Source organism: Echinops telfairi, unplaced genomic scaffold, assembly GCF_000313985.2.
Source record: "Echinops telfairi isolate 266 unplaced genomic scaffold, ASM31398v2 ScPeMD7_7420;HRSCAF=8458, whole genome shotgun sequence".
Lineage (NCBI taxonomy): Eukaryota > Metazoa > Chordata > Mammalia > Afrosoricida > Tenrecidae > Echinops > Echinops telfairi.
The window spans coordinates 1,278,058-1,289,317 of record NW_022111320.1 but is presented as its reverse complement, the minus strand read 5'-3'; the positions used below and the strand labels follow the sequence as shown (position 1 = coordinate 1,289,317).

The 11,260-nt window shown below is 42.2% G+C and overlaps 1 protein-coding gene across 1 annotated transcript in view; it reads right to left on the bottom strand.

Moving 5' to 3' along the window:
- Nucleotides 1-668: 668 nt before the first annotated feature.
- The window catches only part of LOC101646987 (vomeronasal type-2 receptor 1-like), a 31,895-nt gene continuing 21,303 nt past the window's right edge, over nucleotides 669-11,260 (bottom strand). The window contains exons 6-7 of the mRNA XM_045297658.1: nucleotides 4,049-4,172; nucleotides 669-1,654 (exon numbers count right to left, since the gene is read on the bottom strand). Of these exons, the coding sequence (XP_045153593.1) occupies nucleotides 669-1,654; nucleotides 4,049-4,172 (1,110 nt within the window). The remainder of the gene's footprint in view (nucleotides 1,655-4,048; nucleotides 4,173-11,260) is intronic.

The following is an 11,260-nucleotide window of genomic DNA, read 5'->3' as shown; positions in this document are numbered from 1 at the left end:
ATTCCCTTCCTTTTATTTTGCAAACAAAAGACTGTTTTAAACACAAATACTTTATCACTTACTCTCCTTCTAAAAAAATCTGGAAATCCGCTGGGAGACTTGTCTATTTCCAAATGAGTTCATGGGAACAGAGTGTGGCTCGCATCTCAATCCCTTCAATATTCTCTGTGCTGCAAGAAGCCTAAGTTACCTTACCAAAACAAGTGCTGCCAGGGAAAGTTTATGGGCTGTCATTTTTGCCTCCATTAGAGAAGGTAGCTAGGCCACCGAGGCATTAACAAATGTCTGACCCAGCAGTCCCTCTATGACTCTGTTTAATGTACATTTCTAGATCGCGTTCATTCTAGAAGAACAAAAACATACTCAAGAGTCACACTTTTAATCTGTCATTTTGGAGTGTTTGTTTTACATAGTCTCATTGCACACTTCTTATACCAAGGTATTGTGAAATGTTTGACTGAAGTGTAATGACGTGAGTTACAATCGCAATATTAAAAAGTATTCCAAGGTATCATACGGCACAGGCTTTTCTACACCATAGGAAGACTACACTACCAGAACCTGCATCTTCAATGTCACGCCTGAGCATCAGGGAGCTGCAGCAGAAGCAACCTGAAAGGGGTTGTAAAGTTATGTCGCCACTGTAGGTTTGAAGGACACCCCAACCTCTAATCTTCAGGAACAACAGTAGACACCATGGTATTGTTAATCTCACTGCTCACAGAGGCTGACGTGAGTTGGATACTTTTATCTATCGTTGGGACTCGTCCCCCAACAATTTCATTGGTGTTCCTCTTTGGCCTCAGGAGAATTATGAAGCACTTGGGAGCAAATATGCAACCCAACAAGCCGTAGCTGGACGCCAAGATGGCAAATATTTCCACAGCCACTTTAAACTTGCCTTTGGTGCTCAAGTAAGCAGGGACAAAAGAAATCCAGACAATGAAAAAGACCAGCATCCCAAAGGTGATGCATTTTCCTTCATAGTAATTATCTGGCAACTGGCGAGCCACAAAGGTGGTAAGAAAGCAAAGCAAGGCCAGGAAGACATCAACCCCAAAGATGAAGCATAGAAATTCTATGGAGCCTTCATCGCATTCCAGAATGATCTTTATATTTTGAGAGTCTATGTTCTTGTACACCTTCGGGGGCGCCAATGCCAAGTAGGCTATGCATACGCCAAGCTCAATTAGAAGAGAGATCAATACAATGACTTTCCGATAAAGGGGAGGGATGGACGTAAGTTGGGTTTTGGATTTGGAGATCCTGTAGGCTAAAAAGAGTGAAATGGTCTTGCCAAGAACGCAAGAGAGACAAAGCGAAAACCCCAGTGCCAGGACAATCTGGCGGGCCTTGCAGGACCAGTCGCATGGCTTGCCGATGAAGAGCATGGACGCCAGCACCGTGATGCCCAGCGAAACCTGAATGAGGAAACTCAGCGCCCGGTCGTTGGCATTCACCAGGGGCGTGTGCCTGTGCAGCACGTACACAACTATGACTGCAGAAACCACCAGGGCCCCAAAGATGGACAGAATGACCAGTGTGAATCCTAAGGCCTCGTCGTAAGCAAGGAATTCCACTTCTTTCAGCACACACTTGCTCTTTTGTGCATTTGACCAATAGTCTTCACCACACTGCGTACACTCCCTCAGACCTGTTGAACCAAGAACAGACGAGAAATAAACCCCATGTTCTCCTTCAAAGCCCTAGAACAAAAACTCTGAAAATCCATTTATACCACATTATCACAGAAGTGATAGAATAGCCTTAGATTGTCCAGATAATATTACAGATAGAGAATTATTTACAACTTTGTAAAGTCTTTCCTCCACGGGCCATTTCAGGAAGAGGCCTCTTTCATTCTCTTCCAATTATCTGATTGAGAAGAGAAATATGTATCTTCATAAAGCCCAGGACATTCCATAAAGGATTCAACAAATATATAAAAATCAAAGGTACAAAGGTGAAGCAACCAAGAAAGGTGCGGCAGGGATAGGCTGACTCAAATCCACGTGGTTGGGGTCCTCCACTCATACCACTGCTATCTCCTAAAGAGAATTTACTTTTGCCCATTCAGCCTTCCCCCGTCCACCTTCTGCCCTCAGTCATTGCTCATTTGTCCATTTGAAAAAATGGGTAGAAAAGAAGGAAGGAAGCAAAAACCACCACTGGGTTGACGGGCTGAGAAAACGTTTGGGCAGCCAGTAAAGGCAGAGGTTCCAAGGGAGAACATCGGGACCTGAGAAAAACAATTCTTTGAGATGGGTTATGGGAGAACATAAAATAGAGATCATTGACATTCTCTGGGAGATGCAGGTAATGATTAATGGCTGTTTGGTGATATTTCTCAGGATGTATGTCTATGAGGGACTAGGCCTTGTGGAAGCCAGGGGCTTTTATTATTATTGTTGTTGTTACTTTCTATTTGAGAGGATTTTCCCCTTTAATTGCATTCTATTTCATTAGAGGGCCGTTTGTTGAGAGATACGAGTAATATGTGCCATCTTTAACAGAAGGGTTTATCCCTAAACATCTAAAAATATGTGGACTCTTTCTGTAAATACATCCGCTAAGGCTAAGCACATAAAACCCAAGTTTAGCAGGTTGTAGTGCAGCATTCATAGAGTAATAGCTGCCCAGTTCATCTGTGCAACAACTTTGATTACCAATGCATTCAGTCAGTGTCTTCAGGGGGGAAGCATGCCTCCTCTGGGCTTCAGTCCAACTCACACTCACAGCCACCGGTCACTGCTGGTTCAGAGAGACCCCTTGTGGGCTTCCAACACTAACTGCTTAACAGGAGCAGAAAGTCCAGTCTTTCTGCCCCCAGACTTACTGGTGGTTTTGAACTGCCGACCCTGCAGAGTGCAGTCTAATTTGTAACCACTATGCCACCAGGGCTCCTGTTATGCCTCATTTAATTCAGGATCTTCTCGTTTCACATTAGAGATGGCCAAAAAGCAAAGAAACAGACCCACTACCAGAGAGTCAGGTCTAACTCAGCAACTTTATAGAACAGAGAAGAACTGTTCCTTGCATTTGATTCCCAAGACTATTAATCTTTACATGAGCTGACGGCTTAGCTTCGTCTTTCTCTCAAAGAGCAGCTAATGGGCTTCCACCACCTGCTTTGCAGTTAGGAGCCGATGCTTGTCTCACAGAACTCCGGGGCTCCTGGGACGAGAGATAATTAGTAGAGAGTAGACTAGAATTCATTTTTTACCAATTATGAACACACTACTATTTGATCTACTTAAAAAACCTAAATAAACTTAAATATTTTTATGAATTTGTTTTCTCATATTTTGTATTTCATATAGTTTGAATCAATTCCAACTCATAGCCACCCTATAGAAAAGGATAGAACCGCCCCTATGGGTTTCTGAGACTGCAACTCTTTATGGGAATAGAAAGCCTCATCTTTCTCCCAAGGAGCAGCTGGTGTTTTCGAACTGCTGACCTTGAGGTTAGCAACCCAAAGTGCAACCACTACGCACCAGGGCTCCTGGGCTTCCAAAAGAACAAACAAATCTGTCCTCAAGGACAGCCCGAATGTTCTTTAGCAGTAAAGATGGCAAGACTTTGTCTCGAGGGCTTTGGCTATGGTATCAGGAAAGAACAGCCCCCAGAGAAGACATCTTGCTTGGTGGACGGGCAGCAACAAAGAGGACGGCCCTGGACAAGATGTATTGACACAGAATCTGCAACCATTGTGAGGGGGACCCAGAACCAGGCAGTGCTTCATCTGCTGCGCATCGAGTTGCTGCAAGTCAAACGGACTCAACTGTGCCTTCCAACAACGTAGTTCACTCTGTACTTCCTCTAGGACCATTATCGTTGAAGGGCTTTCGGGCCTTTTTCTCAACCGGAGCAGTTGGACCCCAAACCCAATACTGTATTTGTTCACATTAACACAGAACACCAATGGCTTGAGAGAGGACAACAGTTAAGTTATAAACTGCTCACATTTATACAGAAGATTCCCAAGGGCCTCTTGACAAACACCTGACTGCATATGAACAGAGATGTGAAAAGTGGCCATCTGTACCTGGGGTCGATGTCACGTATCCGTCGGCACACGGAATGCAGTCGAAACAGCATGTCGCTTCTCCCTGACGAATGCCCTTCCGGGTTCCAGGAAGACATATTTCACTACACACGGAATGGGGACGCTAACAAAGACAAACACGTCACGTTCACAATGCTTTTACCTCAGGAGGCTAAGGATTCGTGCTAAGGCTCCGACCTAAATGTCATGGAAGCTTTGCCATGTGCTGGGTGTCCCAGGATACTGGATGACGGTAATGGGCAAAGAGACTCATGGCGATGCGATAGCTTACAGAGGGTTTCTGCTAAAGCGTTTGTGTTTTCTGACTGATTCTAGAAATGTCCACCTAAACCTTAACTCTAGCTCTTGTGATCCACAACAGACGTCATAGCTAGAGGACTCTGAAAAGAGGATAATTGGGCAACCACAGCCCTGGTTCTGACGGGAACTGTGATCACCAGAATGTTCTTGAGAGTCTAAAAAAGGCTTCTTCTCAGCAACGCTGTGCTAAAGTGTCTTGAAGTTAAAGATTTGCCAGGAAGGGTCAGGAGGCAAAAGAGTGAAAGGTCAGTTTCATGGGAAATTGTGAGGGCACAAGGCAACAAGGATAATACATGACCCTGGACTGTTTATCTCTAAAAGACCTTACAGAGCTTAAGGTTAAACGTAGACCTTCCTTTACATGATTTGTAGATGTGCACCTTGAAACCCAGTATAAAGCCAATGTCTGTAAATTAGTTACAGCCTACTATCCTGGGAAATCTCCTATTTGAAAGTAAGAAAAATGCATTTTGCACTAAGTAATGATTCATTTTGGAAAGTAAATAATCACATTTATGTTTATTTTGAAATCAGATTTTTTTACATGTTGGACCTTTCCAGGGTAGAGCTGAGCTTGATAACATGGAAAATATTAGAAATACCTGAGCGAGATTATGTATGTAACATTGTGAAGATATGCGAGGCTTCAAAAAGTTTGTGGGAAAACACCGTTATTTTTTAATTCTGTTTTTCCATGGACTTTTTGAAGTCCCCTCAAGTGCATTTCAACACACAGTGGACAGGCTTCTGAGAAGTAGGATATACAGATACATCAATTTAGATACATATCCCACAAAATGTTTTTGGTATTTGCTGCTTTCAGCCAAGATCCAGCTGACATACGTAATGATAACTCTCATGCTACATCCTCTCCTGAATCCTGCTTGAATTTCTGGCACCTCCCTTTTGCTGGACTGCTGCAGCCATTTTTTAAAACGATCCTCAGCCTTGGAGCATAGAGATGTCCCTGTAGAGGCTGACAGTCTCAGAAACCCAAAGAGGCCCTTCTCCTGAGCTCCAGAAGGGTCCCTCTGAGTCAGAACAGACTGGACGGTGGTGGGGCTGGTTGGGTTTGGGTCGGCAACATTTTACTTGCTTACGATATTGATACTGTTTAGTAGTTCTGCATTCTGTTGAGTCATCTTTCTTCTAAATTAACAAAAATATGGATCTCTTCCAGTTTGCTGGCCAGGTAATTGCCTTCCAAGTTTTTGACTTAGACCATTGAGTGCTCCAGGGCTCTCCCAGCATGGTGAACACTTTAACTGAGAGGCTGTCGATTCCTGGAGCCGTGCTTTCCACTGATGCCGTCATGCAGCTTGGACTTTTCCTGCAGTCTCATTGGCTCTTGAGCATGTGCTCTGTCTTGATATGATGGAGTGTCAACTAATTCTTTATCCTTTTGTTTGGTACAGTGACTGTGGATTTCTTTCATTGTTTGCTGCTTCTTGAATTGTTCGATATTTTTGCCAATGGAATCCTTCAATGTTAACTTGAGGTTTGACATTTTTCTTCCGTGTTTTCAACTTCAAACATGCTGAATGGGTTTGTCCTTTCTACTCCCTAGGCTCCAGATCCTTGCACATGTCTGGGATTGCCTTCTGAAATTTTCTGTTAAGCTCTTTTACTTCATCATTTCTTCCACTTGCTTCAGAAAAAGAACACGTTTTAGAGTTTCTTCTGACATCTGTTTTGGTGTTTTCTTTCTTGTCTTTTTAATGGTCTTTTGCTTTCTTCAGTATGATGTTATTGGTGTCCTCCTATCACTTCTCAAATCTTTAGTCAGTAGTGTTCAATGTGTCAAATCTGTCTTGAGACGTTCTTCAAATTCAGGTGGGATGCTTCAAGGTTGAGTTTTGGCTCTTGTGGACTTGTTCACAAGAGCCAAAACGCAATGGATGCCCACAGTGAGCCCCTCACCCTGTTTCGGCTGATGACACGGAGCTTCTCCATCATCTCTTCCCACAGAGGTAGTCCGTTTCATTCCTGTGGATTCCAGATGGGAAAGTCCCTGTGGATTGTCGTTATTTATGTTCTTGAAAAAAAGATTTGTGGTAAAGACGTCATTGGTCTTGAAAATCTCCAGCTTTGTTTCTACCACCGATGCCGTATTTTCTGACTACTGTTTCCTCCTGTTTCCAACTTTTGCATTCCTGTCTCCACTAATTATCAGTGCATCTTGGTTGAATAGTTGTTTGCCCCAAACTCCTCATTTCTACAATTAATATTCTTATTCTTATCCATAATCTCTCCAACCGTATTTTCTATTATTTGTTCATATATGCCCCCTCTTTAACTTAGAACCATCTGATCACCAGCCTCCAGACTTAGTTTATCATCATGCTTTATGGTTCATGGTTTCATGTGGGTCACTTACCATCTATCAACCACACTCCTGCCTCAGGGCTTATAAATTGCTATTCTCTCTGCCTGGAATGCTCTTCCTTTGGAACATGCATGACTCAGGAGTCTCTTCAAATTGTGTTTAAACCTCACCCAGTGAAGACTTCCCAGTCCACACTACCTAAAGTTACAGAACAACCACACATGCACTCTGCACGTCATAGCTCATTCCCTGCATTTTTTCTCTCTAACATTATCACCCTTTAAGATATCCTATAAGTAACATGTTCATGTTATTTATTGCCTATTCCCTCCCCCTGAAATGTTAGCTCCATTAAGCAGGGAACAGTGTCTAGCTCATATACTATTGTGGAATAAATATTTCCTCAATTAATTCTACTACAAATACCTGGAGGGCAAGGACCTTGCTGGAGTGCTCAATAGAGAGTTGCTTAGTAAAATTGCTTAGTTTCTTAGTAGGTTCTTAGTACTTCATATTGAATTACATTTGAAGTAATTTCATTATACAGATAAAATCCCAATTTTAATAAAGATGACAAGAAAAATAAAATAACTATGCTATACTAAGACAGTTTAAATGAAAATATACTGCCATATTTTTCCATTTTTTCTTTTCATTTTGAATAGAGCAAACATTCTTAGAACCTTGTGTATGCAGACAGTAATATTTTCCCTCTTTAAACGCAGCACATTTGACTGAGCACCTATGTGCCCGGAACTAAGACTAGGAAAGTGCAAAGCCCCAGGGTTCATCTATCAAGGTGCTCGCTATCCAGAGAGAGAGTTCTAGATAATTAACACTAGCCTAGGACAAAACACAAAAATTAAAAACAAACTCACAGCCATCAAGTCAATGCTGACTCATAGTAAAACCCCCTGTGGGTTTCAAAAAATGTAACTGTTTGCAGAAGAAGAAAGCCATCTTTATCCCACACAGCTGCTGGTGGTTTTGAACTGCTGACCATGCCAATCACAGCCCAACTTGTAGCCACTACACCACCAGGACTCCTAGCCTAGGACAGTTCTGTCCAATAGCACTTTCTACAATGATAGAAATGTGCCAAATACACACAATCCAGTATGATTGCTTATAGATTTATAAGCACGACCTCATGACCATGGAGCACTTAAAATGCAACTAATGTGATGAAAGAACTGATTTTTAAGTTCTATTTCCTCTTAATTAATTTAGAAGTCACATGTGGCTAGGGCTACTCTGTTAGATAGAGCAACTCTAGGTCAATGGCCTGGACCCCAGAATGACAAACACTAACTTTTTATTTTTATATCACACCATAACATATTCAAACACTGCTTTCAGCCAGCAAAGAGAGGAACTAGTACAATTGTGTGTGGGTGTGCCTTTTGCGAGTGTGTATGAATCTGTGTATGTTTATTGCTACCCATGGTAAGCAGAGAGAATGGATTCGTACCTTTACAGGTCTCATGTGTATGTGGCACAGGGCAGGAAGTCAGCAGCCTTAATTTCCTTGTCTCTTACTCTTAGATCTTTCCCATCATGAGTATTTCCTTACAAGACTATTTGAGGATCTCAGATCAAAAAGGCCACATAAGGAGAGGGAAGATACATGAATTAGAAAGGAAGAGAGATGAACAAGAAAAAGTCTCATGATATCAAAGGAAACATATTCTCCATTTGGCTACCATAGCCCTCCACTCTCTCTGATGCCAGATGCCTTATTCTGAGATTCATGTAGAAGATTAGTTTCTCAGTGCTTTTCTACCACCAGATCATTTTACAGTAACACTATAAGTCACCTTGTAGTAAATACTAACCTAGCATATTAAGGTCTACATTCCTGGAATCCTATTACACCAAGGGTAAAAAGTTCAGCTATTTGGTAACTGATGGCATTTTCCCTTGACTTCCTTAGCTTTGTCTGTCTGACCATTGAGTATCCATGGGACCCAGTCTCTAGCTCACCATCACTTCTCCTTGTAAATATTCAGAGCCGGAAGCCTGCATATCACAGCCCTCTTGTTGCTGTAAACAAAAAATATACTCTGAAGTCTCCTGTAAACCAAAGAACAATTCAGTTTAATTCATAAAGAATGTTGGCCTTGAGCATTTTGCTATTTTTAAGAACTACCTGTATGGTATCAAGCTATAAAAGCCACTCAAAGGTTAGAGAGGCAGATGAGGGGCACATAACTTTATGTTAATGGATTAAGTGGTAGTTACATAATCTGTTGTCAATTTGAGACTTAAGAGTGAAAGGGTGGAGTATAGCCTGTCAATCAGTTCACAGCTTGATGACCTCATTTGAAGGCACTAAGGAGATAAATAGCTCACTGGAGGCAGGACACACACTCACTCCCTGGAGACATTCCTGTTGAGAAGACACATGGAGCTACCCTAGAGCCCTAGAGCTAAAGGAGCCATGTGGAGACCCCTGCCACCACTGAGATGCCTCTTCCACCACTGGATCCACGAGACTTTCTACCCACTGGCCTGTGATCTTCCTGCATTCAGCATCATTGCTTGTGTTGCATGAGTCTGAAGAGAAATGTATAGATTGGTATCAGACATATAGGCTAATAGACTTATAGACTTGATCTGGACTGGACTGGGATATTTTCTCAATATTCAATTGTTCTTGTATATAAAACTCTGTCTTATACACATGAGTCTTCCTAGATTTGTTTCTCTAGTCTACTCAGACAAACACAGGGTAGGAAATAATTCAGTAAAGGGGGGTGACAGTGATTGTACACTTGAAGAATGCAATCAATGTTACTGATTCAGAAATTGTTAAATACATGTTTGCTCCTAATAGTTAATTAATTTAATTAATTTTTAAAAGAAAGTGGGAGAAGAAAAAGTGTTCTAGTAATGACTAGCCAATAGTAAATCAATAATAACTTATTGGTAGTAAGTAATAATAAAGAATAATTATAATAAAAACAACGGCTATCTTTCTAGGGTAAGCATTTTAAATCTAAAATTAGTACACTTAATTCTTTAACCTCTATTTACTACTCCAACCACAATTTTACCAACAATAATTTGAAAAGAATATAAAGCTATGCAACGCATCAAGTCCCTGCCACCTCTCTATGAAACAAAGTGATAAGTACGTAAGGCATATTAACAAAACAGAATTCTGCACACACAAACCTATGCCACACTGGTAGCTATTCTTGCCCAGCTCAAATTATATTATGAACTGCTAAATCTTTCCTCCAATTCTTTGATTGACTGAAGGAAGGAAAAAAGCAAATTCTTCCAAAACTGCTGTGAGAGAGGACAGAGGCAGGGTCATCTAAGTGACACCAGGGTAATGGCAGCTACTGATCTATGAATCCCCATGCATCTTCCACCAAATGAAACTCATTGCCATCATGTGGATTTCTACTCATAGCAACCCCGTAGGACAGACTGTCCGTCTTCGTGGAGCAGCCTGCCTCAGCTCTCGACTGGGCGGCTGCTGGGGGGTTTGAATTGCTGATGGCTTTGTACCCCCATCCTTGCCACTGCTTATCCCAGAGAGCCTTTGCGGATTACAAAGAAGAGTAGAATTACCTGACAATCCCAGGTAAGCCAGGTTTCAACATCCTAAAGAACCTGAAAATTCTATGAGCTTAAGTGGACTCAGAAGTGGAAAAGTTGTTATTAAAGCCCAGTAAGCAATGTTGGGAGGCCCTGCCTCAGCCTGGCGCTGTGGGGAATGAGAGGAACTGAAGAAACCATGAGGAGGCGGGGAGGGCAGAGTAAGAGTAAAGAGGAGCAGAGAACCTACAGTTGATGGAGGACAGACACAATCATGTTTAAAGACAAAAATGACCCCTAAGTGCAAACAGTTTTGAAACCTTGAAGATTCACCAGGGGCTATAAGGAAATAACCTAATGAAAATAAGTCCCGCAGGAACGGTTTCAGGAAGGCACAGTGGGACCAGAAAATAGAGAGGGCGATAAATGTCTTTCTGAGACAGGAACAGGAAAATCAAACAAGTGGTAATGATAAAGCTAACATACACACAAAAGCCCTCCCTCGCTGAAAAAATAATCCTCCATTAAAGAAATTTCATTCATTTTACTGGTTATGCTTTGGGCTGCTAACCACAAGGTCAGCAGTTTGAAACTACCAGCCACTTCTCAGAAGACAGATGGGGTTTTCTAGTCCTGTAAAGAGTTACGGCTTCTGAAAGCCCACCGCGGCGATTTTACGCTGCCCTACAGGGTCGCCATGAGTTATACTTGACTTGATAGCAGTTAGTGAATTTAAACAGAAAAGAGCAGTCTTGAAATAGACATCTTGTCACCCCCCACTATCATGCTCCCATCTCTACCTTACAAATCTGACCAGACCAGAGGATGTACACTGGCACAGATAGGAACTGGAAACACAGGGAATCCAGGCCGGATGATCCCTTCAGGACCAGTGCTGAGAGTGGCGATGCCTGGAGGGTGGAGGGAATGTGGATGGAAAGGGGGAACTGATTACAAGAATCTACGTATAACCTCCTCCCTGGGGGATGGACAACAGAGAAGGGGGCGAGGGGAGA